The following is a 22,478-nucleotide window of genomic DNA, read 5'->3' as shown; positions in this document are numbered from 1 at the left end:
CAAAATGCATAAACTCATAATAACTGTCATCGTAACGTTAAGCGTGCGGACCCTACGGTTCGAGAATAATGCAGACATGACTGAGACACATCTCCGGTCAATAACCAATAGCGGGACCTAGATGCCCATATTGGCTCCTACATATTCTACGAAGATCTTTATCGGTCAGACCGCATAACAACATACGTTGTTCCCTTTGTCATCGGTATGTTACTTGCCCGAGATTCGATCGTCGGTATCCAATACCTAGTTCAATCTCGTTACCGGCAAGTCTCTTTACTCGTTTTGTAATACATCATCCCGCAACTAACTCATTAGCTGCAATGCTTGCAAGGCTTAAGTGATGTGCATTACCGAGAGGGCCCAGAGATACCTCTTCGACAATCGGAGTGACAAATCCTAATCTCGAAATACGCCAACCCAACATTCACCTTTGGAGACACCTGTAGAGCTCCTTTATAATCACCCAGTTAACATTGTGACGTTTGGTAGCACACAAAGTGTTCCTCCGGTAAACGGGAGTTGCATAATCTCATAGTCATAGGAACATGTATAAGTCATGAAGAAAAGCAATAGCAACATACTAAACGATCAGGTGCTAAGCTAATGGAATGGGTCATGTCAATTAGATCATTCAACTAATGATGTGACCTCGTTAATCAAATAACAACACTTTGTTCATGGTTAGGAAACATAACCATCTTTGATTAACGAGCTAGTCAAGTAGAGGCATACTAGTGACACTCTGTTTGTCTATGTATTCACACATGTATCATGTTTCCGGTTAATACAATTCTAGCATGAATAATAAACATTTATCATGATTATAAGGAAATAAATAATAACTTTATTATTGCCTCTAGGCCATATTTCCTTCAGTCTCCCACTTGCACTAGAGTCAATAATCTAGATTACACAGTAATGATTCTAACACCATGGAGCCTTGGTGCTGATCATGTTTTGCTCGTGGAAGAGGCTTAGTTAACGGGTCTGCAACATTCAGATCTGTTTCACATGTAGATCCCGCTACGACGCTTTGTTTAGAACTGCACCAACTGACAGCTCCACCGTTTAATGTAAACACGTATCCGGTTTGCGATTTAGAATCGTCCGGATCAGTGTCAAAGCTTGCATCAACGTAACCTTTTACGGTGAGCTCTTTGTCACCTCCATATACGAGAAACATATCCTTAGTCCTTTTCAGGTATTTCAGGATGTTCTTGACCGCTGTCCAGTGATCCACTCCTGGATTACTTTGGTACCTCCCTGCTAAACTTATAGCAAGGCACACATCAGGTCTGGTACACAGCATTGCATACATGATAGAGCCTATGGCTGAAGCATAGGGAACATCTTTCATTTTCTCTCTATCTTCTGCAGTGGTCGGGCATTGAGTCTTACTCAACTTCACACCTTGTAACACAGGCAAGAACCCTTTCTTTGCTTGATCCATTTTGAACTTCTTCAAAACTTTGTCAAGGTATGTGCTTTGTGAAAGTCCAATTAAGCGTCTTGATCTATCTCTATAGATCTTAATGCCTAATATGTAAGCAGCTTCACTGAGGTCTTTCATTGAAAAACTTTTATTCAAGTATCCCTTTATGCTATCCAGAAATTCTATATCATTTCCAATCAGTAATATGTCATCCACATATAATATCAGAAATGCTACAGAGCTCCCACTCACTTTCTTGTAAATACAGGCTTCTCCAAAAGTCTGTATAAAACCAAATGCTTTGATCACACTATCAAAGCGTTTATTCCAACTCCGAGAGGCTTGCACCAGTCCATAAATGGATCGCTGGAGCTTGCACACTTTGTTAGCTCCCTTTGGATCGACAAAACCTTCTGGTTGCATCATATACAACTCTTCTTCCAGAAATCCATTCAGGAATGCAGTTTTGACATCCATCTGCCAAATTTCATAATCATAAAATGCGGCAATTGCTAACATGATTCGGACAGACTTAAGCATCGCTACGGGTGAGAAGGTCTCATCGTAGTCAATCCCTTGAACTTGCCGAAAACCTTTTGCGACAAGTCGAGCTTTGTAGACAGTAATATTACCGTCAGCGTCAGTCTTCTTCTTGAAGATCCATTTATTCTCAATTGCTTGCCGATCATCGGGCAAGTCAACCAAAGTCCATACTTTGTTCTCATACATGGATCCCATCTCAGATTTCATGGCTTCAAGCCACTTTGCGGAATCTGGGCTCACCATTCGCTTCTTCATAGTTCGTAGGTTCATCATGATCTAGCAGCATGATTTCCAGAACAGGATTACCGTACCACTCTGGTGCGGATCTCGCTCTGGTTGATCTACGAGGTTCAGTAGTATCTTGTTCTGAAGTTTCATGATCATTATCATTAAGCTTCCTCACTATTGGTGTAGGTGTCGCAGAAACAGTTTTCTGTGATGTACTACTTTCCAACAAGGGAGCAGGTACAGTTACCTCGTCAAGTTCTACTTTCCTCCCACTCACTTCTTTCGAGAGAAACTCCTTCTCTAGAAAGGATCCATTCTTAGCAACGAATGTCTTGCCTTCGGATCTGTGATAGAAGGTGTACCCAACAGTCTCCTTTGGGTATCCTATGAAGACACATTTCTCCGATTTGGGTTCGAGCTTATCAGGTTGAAGCTTTTTCACATAAGCATCGCAGCCCCAAACTTTAAGAAACGACAACTTTGGTTTCTTGCCAAACCACAGGTTCATAAGGCGTCGTCTCAACGGATTTTGATGGTGCCCTATTTAACGTGAATGCGGCCGTCTCTAAAGCATAACCCCAAAACAATAGCGGTAAATCAGTAAGAGACATCATAGATCGCACCATATCTAGTAAAGTACGATTACGACGTTCGGACACACCATTACGCTGTGGTGTTCCGGGTGGCGTGAGTTGCGAAACTATTCCACAATTTTTCAAATGTACACCAAACTCGTAACTCAAATATTCTCCTCCACGATCAGATCGTAGAAACTTTATTTTCTTGTTACGATGATTTTCAACTTCACTCTGAAATTCTTTGAACTTTTCAAATGTTTCAGACTTATGTTTCATTAAGTAGATATACCCATATCTGCTTAAGTCATCTATGAAGGTGAGAAAATAACGATATCCGCCACGAGCCTCAATATTCATCGGACCACATACATCTGTATGTATGATTTCCAACAAATCTGTTGCTCTCTCCATAGTACCGGAGAACGGTGTTTTAGTCATCTTGCCCATGAGGCACGGTTCGCAAGTACCAAGTGATTCATAATCAAGTGGTTCCAAAAGTCCATCAGTATGGAGTTTCTTCATGCGCTTTATAACCGATATGACCTAAACGACAGTGCCACAAATAAGTTGCACTTTCATTATCAACTCTGCATCTTTTGGCTTCAACATTGAATATGTGTATTACTACTATCGAGATTCAATAAGAATAGACCACTCTTCAAAGGTGCATGACCATAAAAGATATTACTCATATAAATAGAACAACCATTATTCTCTGATTTAAATGAATAACCATCTCGCATTAAACAAGATCCAGATATAATGTTCATGCTCAACGCTGGCACCAAATAACAATTATTTAGGTCTAATATTAATCCCGAAGGTAGATGTAGAGGTAGCATGCCGACCGCGATCACATCAACTTTGGAACCGTTTCCCACGCGCATCGTCACCTCGTCCTTTGCCAGTGCCCGCTTATTCCGTAGTCCCTGTTTCGAGTTGCAAATATTAGCAACAGAACCAGTATCAAATACCCAGGTGCTACTGCGAGCTCTAGTAAGGTACACATCAATAACATGTATATCACATATACCTTTGTTCACCTTGCCATCCTCTTATCCGCCAAATACTTGGGGCAGTTCCGCTTCCAGTGACCAGTCTGCTTGCAGTAGAAGCACTCAGTTTCAGGCTTAGGTCCAGACTTGGGTTTCTTCTCCTGAGCAGCAACTTGCTTGCCGTTCTTCTTGAAGTTCCCCTTCTTCTTCCTTTGCCCTTTTTCTTGAAACTAGTGGTCTTGTTAACCATCAACACTTGATGCTCCTTCTTGATTTCTACCTCCGCAGCTTTCAGCATTGCGAAGAGCTCGGGAATAGTCTTGTTCATCCCTTGCATATTATAGTTCATCACGAAGCTCTTGTAGCTTGGTGGCAGTGATTGGAGAATTCTGTCAATGACGCAATCATCTGGAAGATTAACTCCATCTGAATCAAGTGATTATTATACCCAGACATTTTGAGTATATGCTCACTGACAGAACTGTTCTCCTCCATCTTGCAGCTATAGAACTTATTGGAGACTTCATATCTCTCAATCCGGGCATTTGCTTGAAATATTAACTTCAACTCCTGGAACATCTCATATGCTCCATGACGTTCAAAATGTCGTTGAAGTCCCGATTCTAAGCCGTAAAGCATGGCACACTGAAACTATCGAGTAGTCATCAGCTTTGCTCTGCCAGACGTTCATAACATCTGGTGTTGCTCCAGCAGCAGGCCTGGCACCCAGCGGTGCTTCCAGCATGTAATTCTTCTGAGCAGCAATGAGGATAATCCTCAAGTTACGGACCCAGTCCGTGTAATTGCTACCATCATCTTTCAACTTTGCTTTCTCAAGGAACGCATTAAAATTCAACGGAACAACAGCACGAGCCATCTATCTACAATCAACATAAACAAGCAAGATACTATCAGGTACTAAGTTCATGATAAGTTTAAGTTCAATTAATCAAATTACTTAAGAACTCCCACTTAGATAGACATCCCTCTAATCCTCTAAGTGATCACGTGATCCAAATCAACTAAACCATAACCGATCATCATGAGATGGAGTAGTTTTCAATGGTGAACATCGTTATGTTGATCATATCTACTATATGATTCACGCTCGACCTTTCGGTCTCGTGTTCCGAGGCCATATCTGCATATGCTAGGCTCGTCAAGTTTAACCTGAGTATTCTGCGTGTGCAAAAACTGGCTTGCACCCGTTGTAGATGGACGTAGAGCTTATCACACCCGATCATCACGTGGTGTCTGGGCACGACGAACTTTGGCAACGGTGCATACTCAGGGAGAACACTTCTTGATAATTTAGTGAGAGATCATCTTATAATGCTACCGTCAATCAAAGCAAGATAAGATGCATAAAAAGATAAACATCACATGCAATCAATATAAGTGATATGATATGGCCATCATCATCTTGTGCTTGTGATCTCCATCTCCGAAGCACCGTCATGATCACCATCGTCACCGGCGCGACACCTTGATCTCCATCGTAGCATCGTTGTCGTCTCGCCAATCTTATGCTTCCACGACTATCACTACCGTTTAGTAATAAAGTAAAGCATTACATCGTGATTGCATTGCATACAATAAAGCGACAACCATATGGCTCCTGCCAGTTGCCGATAACTCGGTTACAAAACATGATCATCTCATACAATAAAATTCAGCATCATGCCTTGACCATATCACATCACAACATGCCCTGCAAAAACAAGTTAGACGTCCTCTACTTTGTTGTTGCAAGTTTTACGTGGCTGCTACGGGCTTAAGCAAGAACCAATCTCACCTACGCATCAAAACCACAACGATAGTTTGTCAAATAGACTCCGTTTTAACCTTCGCAAGGACCGGGCGTAGCCACACTCGGTTCAACTAAAGTTGGAGAGACTGTCGCCCGCAAGCCACCTATGTGCAAAGCACGTCGGGAGAACCGGTCTCGCGTAAGCGTACGCGTAATGTCGGTCCGGGTCGTCTCGTCCAACAATACCGCCGAACCAAAGTATGACATGCTGGTAGGCAGTATGACTTATATCGCCCACAACTCACTTGTGTTCTACTCGTGCATATAACATCAAACCATAAAACCTAGGCTCGGATGCCACTGTTGGGTAACGCAGTAATTTCAAAAAATTTCCTACGCACACGCAAGATCATGGTGATGCATAGCAACGAGAGGGGAGAGTGTTGTCTACGTACCTACGCAGACCGACTGCGGAAGCGTTGACGCAACGTAGAGGAAGTAGTCGTACGTCCTTCCCGATCCGACCGATCCAAGCACCGTTACTCCGGCACCTCCGAGTTCTTAGCACACGTACAGCTCGATGACGATCCCCGGGCTCCGATCCAGCAAAGCGTCGGGGAGGAGTTCCGTCAGCACGACGGCGTGGTGACGATCTTGATGTTCTACCGTCGCAGGGCTTCGCCTAAGCACTGCTACAATATAATCGAGGTGGAATATGGTGGCAGGGGGCACCGCACACGGCTAAGGAACGATCTCAATGATCAACTTGTGTGTCTAGAGGTGCCCCCTGCCCCCGTATATAAAGGATCCAAGGGGGAGGGGGCGGCCGGCCAGGAGGAGGGCGCAGGAGGAGTCCTACTCCTACCGGGAGTAGGACTCCCCCCCAATCCTAGTTGGAATAGGATTCCCCGAGGGGGAAAGAGAGAGAGGGGGGGCCGGCCACCTCTCCTTGTCCTAATAGGACTAGGGGAGGGGGGAGGCGCGCGGCCCACCTTGGGCTGCCCCTTTCTCCTTTCCACTAAAGCCCACTAAGGCCCATAGAAGCTCCCGGGGGGTTCCGGTAACCTCCCGGTACTCCGGTAAAATCCCAATTTCACCCGGAACACTTTCGATATCCAAACATAGGCTTCCAATATATCAATCTTTATGTCTCGACCATTTCGAGACTCCTCGTCATGTCCGTGATCACATCCGGGACTCCGAACTAACTTCGGTACATCAAAATGCATAAACTCATAATAACTGTCATCGTAACGTTAAGCGTGCGGACCCTACGGTTCGAGAATAATGCAGACATGACTGAGACACATCTCCGGTCAATAACCAATAGCGGGACCTGGATGCCCATATTGGCTCCTACATATTCTACGAAGATCTTTATCGGTCAGACCGCATAACAACATACGTTGTTCCCTTTGTCATCGGTATGTTACTTGCCCGAGATTCGATCGTCGGTATCCAATACCTAGTTCAATCTCGTTACCGGCAAGTCTCTTTACTCGTTCCGTAATACATCATCTTGCAACTAACTCATTGGCTGCAATGCTTGCAAGGCTTATGTGATGTGCATTACCGAGAGGGCCCAGAGATACCTCTCCGACAATCGGAGTGACAAATCCTAATCTCGAAATACGCCAACCCAACATCTACCTTTGGAGACACCTGTAGAGCTCCTTTATAATCACCCAGTTACGTTGTGACGTTTGGTAGCACACAAAGTGTTCCTCCGGTAAACGGGAGTTGCATAATCTCATAGTCATAGGAACATGTATAAGTCATGAAGAAAGCAATAGCAACATACTAAACGATCGGGTGCTAAGCTAATGAAATGGGTCATGTCAATCAGATCATTCAACTAATGATGTGACCTCGTTAATCAAATAAAAACACCTTGTTCATGGTTAGGAAACATAACCATCTTTGATTAACGAGCTAGTCAAGTAGAGGCATACTGGTGACACTAAGTTTGTCTATGTATTCACACATGTATTATGTTTCCGGTTAATACAATTCTAGCATGAATAATAAACATTTATCATGATATAAGGAAATAAATAATAACTTTATTATTGCCTCTTGGGCATATTTCCTTCAGTTGGTGAAGATTGCGGTGATGATGATGGCCCCCGGTGGCACTTCGGCGCCACCAGAAGCGAGGGGGAGAGAGCCCCCCTCCTTCTTCTTCTTCCTTGACCTCCTCCCTAGATGGGAGAAGGGTTTCCCCTCTGGTCCTTGGTCTCCATGGCATGGGAGGGGCGAGATCCCCTCCGAGATTGGATCTGTCTCTCTGTCTCTCTCTGTTTTTGCGTTTTCCTGGCAGCCCTTTCACCGTTTCGTATATATATGGAGATCCGTAACTCCGATTGGACTGAAATCTTTGCCGAGATTTTTTTCCTGAAAATAGCTTTCTTGCGGTAAAAGAATAGCAGCAACCGCCTTTCGGGGGGCCCACGAGGGTCAGGGGCGTGCCCAGGGGGGTGGGGCGCGCCCCCCTGCCTCGTGCCCCCCTCGGGAACCGTATCGCGTGGATTTTTCTTCCCATATTTTCCAAATATTCCAAAAATATTCTCCATCCGTTTCTATCCCGTTTGGATTCCGTTTGATATGGGTTTTCTGCGAAACATAAAACATGCAACAAACAGGAACTGGCACTGGGCACTGAATCAATATGTTAGTCCCCAAAAATAGTATAAAAAGTTGCCAAAAGTATATGAAAGTTGTAGAATATTGGCATGGAACAATAAAAAATTATAGATACGACAGAGACGTATCACGTATCATGTTGCAGACTTTTCAAATGACGAGTAAGATGTCGTAGGTCGTTTGTCATGCACTCAGCTATGTCGTTGGAGTTGATGGACTCGCTTTATCTTCCAAGCCTTCCGCTGTTATCGTATTTAGATGGCCTTAAGCCATATTTATTGTAATATGTTCTCTTTTGAGACATTCGTTGTAATAAGTGTGTGATTGCTACTTTGTTATAAATCCTTCGAAGTACCGTGTGTGTCAGCATTACCGATCCAGGGATGACACTAAAGCACAGAGACTTGACCGTCTGAGGTCGGGTCGCTACATATGTCTTGAGAACACTATCAAGTCTCCTCTCTATGTGTTGAAAATCCTGAAATCATGCTTGTTTAGCCCTCCTATGCTAGATGATTCTTGTTCCCATAAATTGTTTGCTCACAAAATCTCTATGCATAGGAAGAGGGTTAGACTTAAATGTTCTAGTCATACTCTTCATGATGCTCCCATTGTGTTTCAATTCTTATCTTTTATGTGAGCATCATTAAAATCATCATGCCTAGCTAGAAAGGCATTAAAGAAAAGCGCTTGTTGGGAGACAACCCAACATTTATACCTATTGTTTTTGTGTGTTCACATGATTATGCTACTGCAGCAATCATGTTTTATAGCTTTTGTTTCAATAAAGTGCCAAGTAAGACCTTTGGGATGGCTTACAATGATAGTTGATTTGATCTTGCTGAAAAACAGAAACTTTTGTGCTCAGGAAAACAATTATCTTTTTTAGCAGAAGCGTGATAAAATACTGATTCTTTTTGCAGAAGATTAATAAAGAAATTGCTCAGGTTGTCCTAATTTCTAAGAATGTTTGGAGTTACATAAGTATTCGAGAGTTACATACTACTACACACTGTCTTGTTTTTGACAGATTCTGTTTTGATGTATGGTTTGCTTGTTTTCTAGTTTCTATGGCTTATATTGCTTAATATAAATTGTAGAAATGATAGGGTACAATATTAATAATGTGAGAAAAATTATGAATCTTGTCTTGACAGTACCTAAGTGGTGATTTGCTTTATTATACTAACGGAGCTTACGAGTTTTCTGTTAAGTTTTGTGTTGTGAAGTTTTCAAGTTATGGGTAAAGTTTCTATGGACTATGGAATAAGGAGTGGCAAGAGCCTAAGCTTGGGGATGCCCAAGGCACTCCAAGGTAATATTCAAGGACAACCAAGAGCCTAAGTTTGGGGATGCCCTGGATGGCATCCCCTCTTTCGTTTTTTTTCATCGGTAACCTCACTTGGAGCTATATTTTTATTCACCACATAATATGTGTTTTGCTTGGAGCGTGATTTTCTTTTATTAGGATTTGCTTGTTGTTTGAATAAAGAACTTAAGATCTGAAATTCTTTTATGAGAGAGTCCTCACATAGCAACATAATTATTTGACTACTCATTGATCTTCACTTATATCTTTTTGGAGTAGTTTGTCATTTACTCTCGTGCTTCACTTATATCCTATGAGTAAATGGCTGGATGAATTGAATATCATAAATCTGAATTTATAAATGTTTCATATGCTTATCCCATGGGGAGTAATGACTTCACATATACGAAGTAAATGTGGTAAAAAAATTTATTGAAAGTTAGCAAACATAGTATTGGTCACTTGAACGATTCATTAAAGAATATTGAAGGAGGAGCGGTTTCACATATAAATATACTATCTTGGACATCTTCTATGATTATGAGCCCATTAATTATTTTCAAACTTGGGCAAATTAGTTGAAGTTGGACAAGGAAGACAACATAATGAGTTATGCTTTGGTATATTTGTATAGAAGTTATATTGTTATGGATCCTCCAACATGTGGTGCTTTCTATTTAGAATCTTTTGCTAGCCAATATTTCTATACTAAGCGGGATTACTGCTTGTGCATCAAAAATCCTTGAACCAAGTTTCTTCCATGAGCGTCTACCATATCTACCAATATGCGGTATTTACTTGTCGTTCCAAGTAAATTTGCATGTGCCAAACTCTAAACCTTCAAATAATAATTTGTTTTGTATGCCCGAATCGCTCATGTAGCGACTAGGGGCTGTCGGTATCTTCCATGCTAGGTGGGTTATTCTCACGACGAGTGGACTCCGCTCATCATTCACGAGAGAGTGGCTGGTAATTGGGATGCCCAGTCCTATGATCAAAAGATCAAAAATAAAATCGCAAATAAATTAAACAAAACTCCCCCAGAATTGTTGATAGTTGGACGACACCCATTGTTTCAGACCAGCCGTGGGATGTGATTGTCGGTGGAGGGGGAGTAAAATCTTGACCTTTCTGTTTGGGAACCGCCTATAATGTATCTAGTATAGAAGATATTGGGAACTCTTGGTTGTTATCTTGACAATGAAAGCATACCTCTCAAAATTATTTTCATCTCTGTTTTAAAAGCTTCGAGCTCTGACACCTCTGCAAATCCCTGCTTTCCTCTGCGAAGGGTCTATCTTTCACTTGTATGCAAGAGTCAGTAGTTTTCCTTCTCATTCCAACCTACTCTTTAGTTGGCAAGCATCATGTGATGGGGAAATATCTAATCATATATGGCCATTCAAATATATTTGATCATGAATTATTATTGTTGACAGTTATCTATATGTGTTCAATGGATACTATTTGTTCTAAAAATATGCTTTGAGTGGTAGCAATCATGGAAGACTATATGATAGTTGAGTATGTGGGATTTGCTAAATCAAAGCTCTTACATAGACCCTTCTCGAAAATAAGATGAACTGCAATTGTTTGATGACTGAGAAGATAGTTTGTTAGTTTTCAAGAAAGTTTATGATATATGCTTTAACATGTGAATAGCTTGTTACTTGACCATGGAAAGCTTTATGATATGAGCTATTGTTATGATATATAATGATGCTAGAAAAAGTGATTGAAATTATCATTGATCAAACTTGTGTACTTGACAGCATTCCACATCAAAAATTCTGTTTTTATCATTACCTACTCAAGGACGAGCAGGAATTAAGCTTGGGTTGCTTGATACGTCTCCAACGTATCTATATTTTTTGATTGTTCCATGCTATTATATTATCCATCTTGGATGTTTTATATGCTATTTTATATGATTTTTGGGACTAACCTATTAACCTAGTGCCCAGTGTCAGTTTCTGTTTTTTCCCTTGTTTTTGAGTTTCGTAGAAAAGGAATATCAAACGGAGTCCAAATGAGCTGAAAATTTACGGTGATTTTTATGGACCAAAAGAAGCCCCCGAAGCAAAAGAGTTGGGCCAGAAGAGTCCCAAGCCAAACACAAGGTTGGAGGGTGCGCCCTACCCCTCGGGCGCGTCCTCCATCCTTGTCATTGACTCGTGGATCCCCCTGACTTGTTCTCGACGCCAAAAATTCCTATAAATATAGAAACCCCCAGAAATAAACCTATCGGGAGTTCCGCTGCCGCAAGCCTCTATAGCCACAAAAAACCAATCGGGACCCTTTTTCGGCACCCTGTCGGAGGGGGGAATCATCACTGGTGGACATCTTCATCATCCCGACGCTCTCCATGATGAGGAGGGAGTAGTTCACCCTCGGGGCTGAGGGTATGTACCAGTAGCTATGTGTTTGATCTCTCTCTCTCTCTCTCTCGTGTTCTTAATTTGGCACGATCTTGATGTACCGCGAGCTTTGTTACTATAGTTGGATCATATGGTGATTCTCCCCCTCTATCTTCTTGTGATGAATTGAGTTTTACCTTTGAGGTTTCACTATTATCGGATTGAATACTATTATGGATTTGAGAACACTTGATGTATGTATTGTGTGGGATACCCGTGGTGACAATGGGGTGTTCTATTGATTCACTTGATGTATGTTTTGTCACTCAACTCGCGGATTCCCGAGATGACATTGGGGTAATCTATGCATAGAGGTTGATGCACGTTTTCGTCCTTGTTTCTACGGTAGGAATCTTGGGGCACTCTTTGAGGTTCTTTGTGTTGGATTGAATATTATGAATCCGAAGTTGTTTGATGCCTATCTTATAATTGACCCACGGATACTTGTGGTGACATTGGAGTATCTAGGTGACATTAGGGTTGATTTATGTGTCATATGGTGTTATTTTACTACGAACTCTAGGGCTGTTTGTGACACTTATAGGAATAGCCCAATGGATTGATCAGAAAGAATAACTTTGAGATGGTTTTGTACCCTACAGGCAATTTCATTTTATGTTCTCCGCGATAGGAACTTTGGAGTGACTTTTGTCGCATGTTGAGGGATTGCCATATGATCTAATTATGTTATCATTATTGAGAGAACATGCACTAGTGAAAGTATGAAACCTAGGCCTTGTTTCCAATCATTGCAATACCGTTTTCGCTCACTTTTGTTACTTGCTACCTTGCTGTTTTTATATTTCAGATTACAAAAACCTAGATCTACTATCCATATTACGCTTGTATCACCATCTCTTTGCCGAACTAGTGCACCTATACAATTTACCATTGTATTGGGTGTGTTGGGGACACAAGAGACTTTTTGTTATTTGGTTGCAGGGTTGTTTGAGAGAGACCATCTTCATCCTACGCCTCCCACGGCTTGATAAATCTTAGGCCCAACACGAGTTGAGCCTAAATCAAAGCCTCCTACGCCTCCCACAACTTGAGGGAAATTTTCTACTGTCCTACAAAACTCTGCGCTTGGAGGCCCAACACGAGTCTACAAGAAGAAGATTGCGTAGTACACATCACACATCAAGGCAACAAACATCATACAAGTGGTGGTGATGAACATCGATGGATTACACATGTAATACTCAAGTTGATCCACTAGGGTTCTTGATGCGTTACAATGAGAAGGATGTGGGTGATGATGATGATAGTGGTGATGATGTTGAAGCCCGCCTTGTGGATGGTGGTGAACATCAAGATCTCCTCCTTGGCAAGTTCCCTCTCTGGATCGCTCCAGAGGCTAGGGTTCCTCCTTCGGGGCGAGTTTCTGGTGTCTTCGTGCCTCTGATCTCTGATCCGATTCCACAGGGTGGAAATAGTCGACGAGGCGGTTCTCCTGGCACATCATAGGAACGCTTGCGGTCATATGGTTTGCCGTCTTTTTGCTCAGGAGCCACCTCCAGTGCCTCCTCTTTCATTCTTCTGTGGTAGGAGATTATGACATTAAATAGCATGATTCCACCATAATTTTCTGGGATTTCTTCCATAAGTGTTTATCCGCTCCAAAAGTGTTTCATGGGAAAATTAACAAAAATGAGTGCACGTATGCGGTAAAATTCCACAAAGCCTATTATAAAGGCACAAAATGACAACCAAAATTACCACGTAAATTGGACTCATCCTACTCCCATGATACAACCTTCTGGGCCATCGGATCTCAGGAGGCAGCTGAGGAGTTGCTGTAGCTACTGCACTTGTGCGCATTTTTTGAACTCCTCAAGGGCTTTTTTACAAAAATGTTCGTCATCTCACGAGAGCCCTTGACTCTAAGATCCAACGGCCGAGCTCGCACGGGAGCACATGAAGGTGCTCCCGAGGCACTAGATATATTTCCCACTTGCGATAACATTGGTGTGGAGATTCTTTTTCCAAAGTAGCACCCGCCATACTCACTCCTCATTTCATCAACATAAAAGCAAATGTCAGCGGGCCCATTCCAAAGGCAGAATATTTTAGTAATTCATGTGATTAAGAAATATAGTATAATATTTTGCCTAATCGAAGCAGAATATTTTGCTTTTTCGAGAACAATAATATTTTGCTTTTTGTCTGCAGGGAATATTTTGCACCTTCATGTGATCAAGAAATATAGCCTTGTACCATTTCTTTTCCAAAGGCACATCCTATATACATAAGAAGTTGATCCCCACTATCCTATTTATCTTAACATGCACACATGCCACCTCATCAAAGGTCCACCACTACATGCATGAGAAAATGTTTTCCATTATTAGTTGATCTCATGCACACCTTTCACCTCACCACACATGCCACCTCATCAAAGGTTCACTCAAAATGCATAAATTTTTTTCATTACATTATGCCACTTATATTAAAAATCTAACTACACAATAATCAAATATAATATATAATATTTAATTTTAGCTTTAGTTCATATTTTTTGGCGGAATTAGTTATTAATTCAACTATGGAAGTTTCATACAATTAAATCACTAAAATATAGTGTAATCGGTTCCCGCAGCAACGCGCGGGGTATTTCTCTAGTTCTTTTAGTAATTCATCTAATATGGTTCTGAGATGCCTTGTTTTCTCATGCAACTAAGAATTCTTTTGGACCAACCATTCTTTATATAAACTTAATATCACTATCATTCCGATAGGCTTTACATCTTTTTCATATGATTAAGAGAGGCAGGCGCAGTTTTCTGTCAGGCTCGTATTTTTTTAATACCCAATTTTCATAATATCTGTGCTTTCCTTTTCTTCATGTGATTAAGACTAAACTTAAGAGTGGTGGGGGCAGTCAGCTGGCGTATGATTAGGCTACGGCCATCGGCAGAGGAAGGAAAGGGACGACCCATCCATCTTGGCGTGGTTATTCTGTAGCTGTCGCCGGGCCCACGGGTCACATGCACACGGACGGATAGGGCCGCACGGAGGAGACTCGCACCGACGGGTTACACTCCGCCGCGCGATCTCGACCGTGAATAATGTGATCAACGGCTCGTGCCATTCCCAAGAGGCGATTTGCCTGTGCCGCTCCCGCACCACACACCACACCAGCGTCCATGTGCTCTCTCTGCGGCCTGCGTTTCGGCGACTTTGGTCAACAGGCTATGGAAACTGTTTTTATTTGGTCTCTTGCAAATATGTCCTGCGAGAGATGGGGAATTATTTAACACATCATCCTTTTTTTTGCGAATCATCCTTTTTCTTTTGACCCGACACACGATCCTTTGGAGGATTGTACAATTGCCAATTGGTAGCGTCGGCAGTCTCTTGTAAACATGGTAGGTCATATGCTATATGTCACAAGATTTTCCTATAGGTTGGGTGGTCAAGCTAGGTATCAAGATAGATTCTTTCTCTGTTCAGAACCATGTCACTTAGTATGTTTGCATAATCATTAAATGCTGTAGAGATGGCTATAGAAATATGTAGTTTTAGAGAACGTCAATGATTGGACAATTGGCATGGTGTCGGCATCGATTATATGTCAAGTCACTTAATGGTTAATTAATTTGATATAATATCAAGTTTATTTGTGACCTGATGTATGTTTCAGTTATCTTTTCAATTATTTTTCAATTTTTTTGAGAAATACCAAGAAAAAAAAACAATATCTTGCGCCTGTTTGTACATATAGATCATGACTGCGTATATGTATCAAACATGTTTGTATTATGCAATGTCTTCCCCTTCTTCCATTTCGGATCAAAATCATCCTACCCTACTCCATCCACCATCATTGGAAGACCCTATTTGCTTTTGCTTTCGTCTTTTTGTTGTTGTTGAGGAATTTGCTTTCGTCTCTTGTTATACTAATCAAGCCATGATATCCTCAAAGTCTCATAATTTCAGTCACATAGCTTTGCGAATCCAAATGCCTAACTCTTTTCCGATAGCTCATTGCTGGAACTCATTTTTTTTTTTTATGATGAAAGATTCACCAAAAATATAAACACATGGTCGATATTTTCTTCTTCTCTTCAGGTTTCATGCATGACTTGTGATTTCCCCCCTATTTGGAAACACAAAACGATCTAATTTGTATGTTTATTTGGTGGATATTTAGAAAGTACTTCTCTTGTTTCAGATTAGGAGGCGCATACTTTTCAAGATCTAAATTTGAACATCAATTAGATCGCAATAATACATAATTCATGCGGCTTAAAATATCAATATTGTACTATAGAAAACCCTTTTCGAATACATATTCAATGGTATAATTATTTGTGGCACATTGCCCACATTTCCTTGGTTAAATTCATGGCCAAGCTTGAATCAACTAGTTGTCATTTTCTCTGGCTTCCCTTTTTGCCATCTAATCCAGTGACGGAGTACGAGCACATTTATGACATTCCCAACTTCAAATGCCAAATAACACATTTCCCAAAATATCAAAATTTAGCCAGCTGTGGTAGCCGGTCATACAAGGGATGTAAACCTTTGTCCAGCTATTTGATTTGGACAATTCCCTGAATTGTCGTCCATGGACACCATCCAATCATGCAACAACTTAAAAGAAATCACATCTTACCAAATCACCCACTGCTCCCACAGCCAGGGCCATCTTTTCTCCGAATTGCGACCGTGCACGAGTACCAAACTGCAAAAGATCCACCCCCTCCCTGCAAACGTCCCACTCTATAAAGGAAACCAACAACGCAGCGCTTCCCCACCACCACTCCCACCACTTCGAGCGCCTCCTCCTGTCTCGCCCTCGCCCCCCGTCCCCTCGTCGGCGCCCGATCTAAGGTATCTAATCGCATCGCCTCCCCTCTCCTCCTCCCCAGATCTTTCCCTATTGGTTCCAGCCGCCTAGTCCGGCGATCCGCGCGGCGGATCTCCCTCGCCGTTGTTTTTCCGGTAGATGTTTCGTTCTGGATCTGGTCTCAGGCTCTCAGAAATGAGATGGATCGTGCGCTTCTGTGCCCGTATGGTTCAGGATCCGTCGATGTAGTATGCGTGTATCTCGGAATTGCGCCTAATTACTTTTGTGGTGGTTGATTTGTTGGTAATGGCGTCCATTTCACTTTTGCCCATGATAGATTTGTGGGGATCGGGCTTGTAGTTTGGGGAATTGGGCGCGGAAAGTATGCGTGCTCAAGGCAGTTTCTCCGTGAGGGTTGACCTTGCCTAGATTTGAAGATTCTAGGGCATGTGGTTCGTAATCGTACCAATGTCACTGAAGTTTCAGGTTAGCTGGTGTGGGGGAACTGCCGACTAGACCTGTGATGTGCATCTGTTCTGTGTAGAGAAGGTTGGATGATGGCGATTTTGTAACAAATCATAGAAGAGATGTGCTGGTATGTGGTGATATCAGCTGTGTTTTGTCGTTTATAGGTGAATGATCTTGTTTTGATGGAAAAAGTGCTGACGTTCACAAGATGCTCAGCCAATTCAGGGGAAACTTTTGGAAAATATACAACGGAATTTCAAATGGACTTGTTGTCGTTGTGCCATGTTAGGATTGTTCCAACCCATGTATGGTGTAGGCCTGTAGAAACCTATCTGGCTTGTTTGGTATATCGTGGTTGATGCTTAGTCTCAGGCAACCTCTTCAGTGATGACTTGTAGCAGTAAAACTTAAGGGATAACTTGCCTAACTGAAAGTGAAGTATGCCAAACACCCTAGTTATATCCAACAATCTCAAAGTGTCCTTAAATGGCATCAAATATGCAATGGATCGGTATGATATGTTTTTTTGCCAATTTAAACTGGACCTACTGTCTGGATTTTGCTTGTTGTATGCTTGGGTGCTGGCTGCAGTGCTAGGCCACACATATACTGTGTAATTTGGTCTTGGAAGGCACCAAATTGCAGTCCAGTTGAAAAATCAATCCTAGTATTGATTGAAGTGAGATTTGATCTTTAAATATCTTATCTTACTTGAGTGACCTTGAGTTTCTATTAACTTGCTGGTCTGTATGAATGTGTAGTTCACTTCTTCATCGTGTTTCCAAACCGCACTTAGTGGCGAGGAACCTGTTGCCCTCTTATTTTTATCTTCTCAACCCAAAGATGCTGAAATTTTTGTCTTTGTCATTCGTTTAACCGTGTAAGGTTTTGAGATGCTATCATCTCCTCTATTGATTATGCAATCTTAACAGAGATATAAATGTTTTCACTAAGCACAATGCTGTGGATATCTACTGTTTGATGTTGATTAGTTGCCCTGGATTGAGTTATATTTTGGGTCTGGATTGCCTCATTTCCAGGTTGCCCTGTATTGACTGGTAACCACCATTATCCTTATCAACATGTCCTGCAAGCATACTCTATGCCCTTTGTTAGAAGTTCTTATTAAAAGCAACTGTTAGATATTCTTTCACGGCCACACTCAAACTATATTTTCTCATGTTAAGAGTTTTATCTTTATTTTTTCACAGAAGTTGATCTTACCTAACCTGTATGCTTTAATTGACATCTTACCTTGTGGCTTGTGATAATATCTGACCCTGTTTGACTTCGTTCAGTCTAAGCAGCACTGGTCACTTAATCTTACTAAGCATTCTTGTTTGAAGACTTGGTTCAGCATGCATGCTTTGTTCTGTCCTCTGCTCCTAAATTACCATGATATTTCTTTAAATGCCACCATCTAAACATATGATGTCAAGATTCACTTGGCTTATGTAGTTTATCTCTGAGATCTGAATTTTTTTGGGAACTTTTATCCCTGATGATTTCATTTGCTGTTTTGAAAATGTATTGCACTCTGACAATCATGCTGAACTTGTTCACTCATATGTTGCACTTTACCTATTTATCTTACAGTCAAGATGAGTCGTGGCGGGAGTGCTGGTGGTGGTCAAAGTTCTCTGGGTTACCTGTTTGGAGATGGTGAGCCTGCAAAGCCCGCTGCAGCACCAGCTGCGAAGCCCGCACCTGCTGAGAAACCAGCACCGGCAGCTGCTGATGTAGCCAAGCAGATTCCAGCTGGCATTCCAGGTAGCCGGGCGAACAACTACTACCGTGCAGATGGCCAGAACACGGGCAACTTCCTTACGGTATGTTTTTTTTGCCTTGTAATGAACCCAATTCGATCCAGCTAATTTCCCCTTTCAAATTTCATCTGTTGAGGTATATCAGAAGTTTCCATTGACATAAGATTGACACAAGTTTAATTACTGTTGGCTTCTCCATCATTAATTTGTTTGCTAGAAGAATGTTCTGCCCAGTGCACAGTTTTCACAACTACCTACGTGGGTTCATGTTAAGCCACCAAGAATTTATTTCGTTTTGTGATATTTGTTTGTACTACAGTTAATAGTGTAACAAGAACGTAACGGGTTCACCCCCCCTCCACCCCACCTGAAATGTAACGCTAAGCAAATGAGTTAAGCATCTTGTTAATTCGGCCTACTTTAATGTTTTGATTTTAGAGTAGTGAAAAGATATCCAGTCGTCATTTTTGGTCTCTTACATTTTTGTGTTTGTTTACCATGTGGGCTGATGACTTTGTTAACCCTTGCAGGACCGTCCTTCAACCAAGGTTCATGCTGCTCCTGGCGGTGGCTCCTCCCTGGGCTACTTGTTTGGCGGAAAGTGATGTTAATGATGCTGCTTAATGAACGAACGATGAATTGGCCTGTATCTCTGTTATCCATGTGGTGAAAACTGGAAGTGTTTGGTTTCAGCAGTTTACCACCTGCGTCGATGTACTCTGTCTGTATGATTCATTGTGTCCAGGCTGACCTCCTGCTTGGAAGCCAGCTTGCCTAAAACCTGTCGCTTTCAAACTAATCTTGTTCATCTCAAAACTTGGTGTGCCTAATTCTTTGTTTGCCTGCACCCTAGCTGTGTCAAACCTTGGATTTATGATTTTATCAGCTGTGGGCATTGTGTTACTGTTGCCATTAGCATGCCCAGCTCCATGTTTTTTTGAAAGAAAAATCACTTTATTAATTCAGAAAAAACGGTTACATCGTCTAATAAGATAGATTCAATTTTGCTCATAGGTTCCCCAAACCAAAATTGGTAGTAGAAAATCTAGCTAAAAGAGCAAGTTCATGAGCTTCCTTGTTACAATTATTTGCTTACTTGTTACAGTGTTAAAATCTAGTGAACGAAAATTCACAAACGAAAAACTGCCCAGCTCCATGTTTGGATCACTCATGGATAACATTACAAGCTATGAGTTGTGACTCATACATCATGCACAGTTTATGCATAGTACCATTTTTGGAGAACTAAACATAAGCACTTGTGCTGTGGTGGGCTTGTTGCGTGGTTCTTGGTAATACTGAGACAATAAAGGGGTTTTCCTGCTTTATATTATAAAACAACCGCACGATACAACAGGCATGCTGGGCTGCAGAACAACCAAGCCCAAAAGAAAATTTCTGGTAATATTGCCACCATACACATCGACCTTTCCTGGTTCTTATGGAATAACAAAGATTATTCTACAAAAGTAATATGACAAAATATCAATAATTTTGTTCATTTTATACTAGATGCTTGCATGCTACAGAGAAGATTAGGAAGAGAAACGTGTGAGAAACTTGTACGTAATTTTCAGTGAGGGGAAACATATAAGAAATTGTGGGTACCTTTTTTGACCTAAAAAATACCTCTTTATTCAGTAGATAACACCATGGAAAATTATTGATAGAGGCAAGTTTTCAAAGCAGACGTGCCGTCCCCGACCCTCGCGTGGCCTCTCCTAGGCAACACGGGGAAACCCTAAACGCGCCGCCGTTGTCTCTAGATCTAGCCCCTTCTCGTGTCGCCGCCGCCGCAGGGGGCGCCGACAAAGTCCATGTGTGCCCAAGGAAGGTGCCGGTGGGGCGTTCCTGCTCCTGTGGCTTCGCTGCATGGGTCTTGACCTCATGACGGCGTAAGCGTGCCTCTCTCCGTCGGCCTTCTCTCCCGATGGCAGGTGCTCCTTCGTCAGGTGGTGGCGCCTCCCTTTGGCTGCCCGCGCAAGATGCACAACGGGACTGTCATTAGGGATCGCCGCGGAGGGCTCCAACGAGCGTCTGCATGTCTTGTGGCGAGCTGGGCACGACCGTGTGCCCTGACCGTTGCCGTGGTGCACCGACGACTGCTCCATGGGCTGGTGCTGCAGGCGGGCCTGATATGGGCCCATGCAGGCCTACATCTGTTTTGCTTAGTGGTGTGGTCTTCGGCAGTGTGGCAGCCTGCATACGGTGGATCTCGCCATAGCTGCTCCGGTCCCAGTGGGCCTGGACCTGCGTTCTCCGGTGTCCTAGGCTCGTCAGCTCTTTACCATAGAGATTATGGCCCTGGTGCTCTAGAAGCTGCGCCCTTTCCGGCTTCCTTGGCTCGCCGGCGTGCTTGGCGGCTCCGGCCTCATTAGACCTGATCTGTGTCTCTCCAGATCTTTGCTTGCTGACGTGTCGGTTGTTGTCGCTTCTCATATGTTGGTTATCCACGCCTTGTCACTACCTCTCCAATCCTGAACGCCACCCCTTGCATCGCCCTTCCTTCACTAGATCCAATGCACGCACGTCTGGCAGTGCCGGTTATTATCATTTGGCGAGGGGCGTAGCCCCCCTTCAGTGGCAGTCTACGACATGTTCCACGTCTTCGAATCTTGTCTTGCTGCTTTGGGATTGTTCGGACATAGGCCAGGGCGAAATCCTTGCTCGGCTTGCTGATGCTGGCAACGGTGACTCCCGAGGTGCTGTTATCTTCTTGGAGGCGCTGCCACAGCCTCTCTCCGAGCCCCTCTTCGAGCAACAAGGGAAACCCTAATTTTGAGGTCTGATTCCTTAGATCAAATTACGACGACATCACGACATTGTATCCCTTCATGAAGGCGCCGTCTTGTTTGCTCATGGCATGTCTGGTACTGGTTTTCAAGACCGGTACATCGTTTCGGGTCATTTCTCTTTGTAGGGTAGTTTTGTGCTAGGCCGTAAACTTCGTCTGACCAGACATGTCACGTTATATAAGCCCTCTCCGACCTTTTCTTTGAAGCAGTGATTTCCTTCTCTAGATTGCGGCAACCATCGTCTTCTTGTCTTCATCTACAACTTCCGTTCGTTGGTTCTACAAACTCCCGAGTTCAAACAGGTTTGCTTTGCTGACCCGCAGGCCTAAAGCCAGCAACGTGCTTTGCTCATGATGCGCCATCATAGATGACGGAGGAGAAAGACTTCAACACCCCAAGGACATGGATGTATTTTTTAAAGTTTTGAAAGAATGTTTTTATACGGGTCTATGCATACATGACCTTTTAACATTTTCATAAATGAACAATCAAGTATGAATCTAACAGTTAGAAAACCTTTTACTATATATATATATATATAATGCCACCTTACAAAAAATGCTGGAAAATAAACTTAAAGGAAAGAATAAAAATGAACATATAGCACATGGGAGCAAATTTAACGTGACATATTTCAATCATGCAAGAATAGCACAGTGAACTAGAACTCTAATGAAACACAACACTGTAGCAAATTGCACGCATGGATCACCCGAAAGGGGGGGGGGGGGGGGAGGGGGGGTGGATGCTGCCGCCGCG

The 22,478-nt window shown here is 42.5% G+C and overlaps 1 protein-coding gene across 1 annotated transcript; it reads left to right on the top strand.

Annotated features, from left to right (window-relative positions):
- The first annotated feature begins 16,577 nt into the window (after positions 1 to 16,577).
- On the top strand, positions 16,578 to 19,771 carry LOC125536255 (protein SPIRAL1-like 1). Its single transcript, XM_048699447.1, has 3 exons — positions 16,578 to 16,734; positions 18,755 to 18,987; positions 19,455 to 19,771. The coding sequence occupies exons 2-3, from the start codon at positions 18,760 to 18,762 to the stop codon at positions 19,527 to 19,529; spliced, it is 303 nt and encodes a 100-aa protein (XP_048555404.1). The 5' UTR covers positions 16,578 to 16,734; positions 18,755 to 18,759; the 3' UTR covers positions 19,530 to 19,771.
- Positions 19,772 to 22,478: the final 2,707 nt, after the last annotated feature.

This window comes from Triticum urartu, chromosome 2, assembly GCF_003073215.2.
Source record: "Triticum urartu cultivar G1812 chromosome 2, Tu2.1, whole genome shotgun sequence".
Taxonomy (NCBI): Eukaryota; Viridiplantae; Streptophyta; class Magnoliopsida; order Poales; family Poaceae; genus Triticum; species Triticum urartu.
Note: the sequence above shows the minus strand (reverse complement) of the source record. Positions and strands in the feature narration are given on the sequence as shown.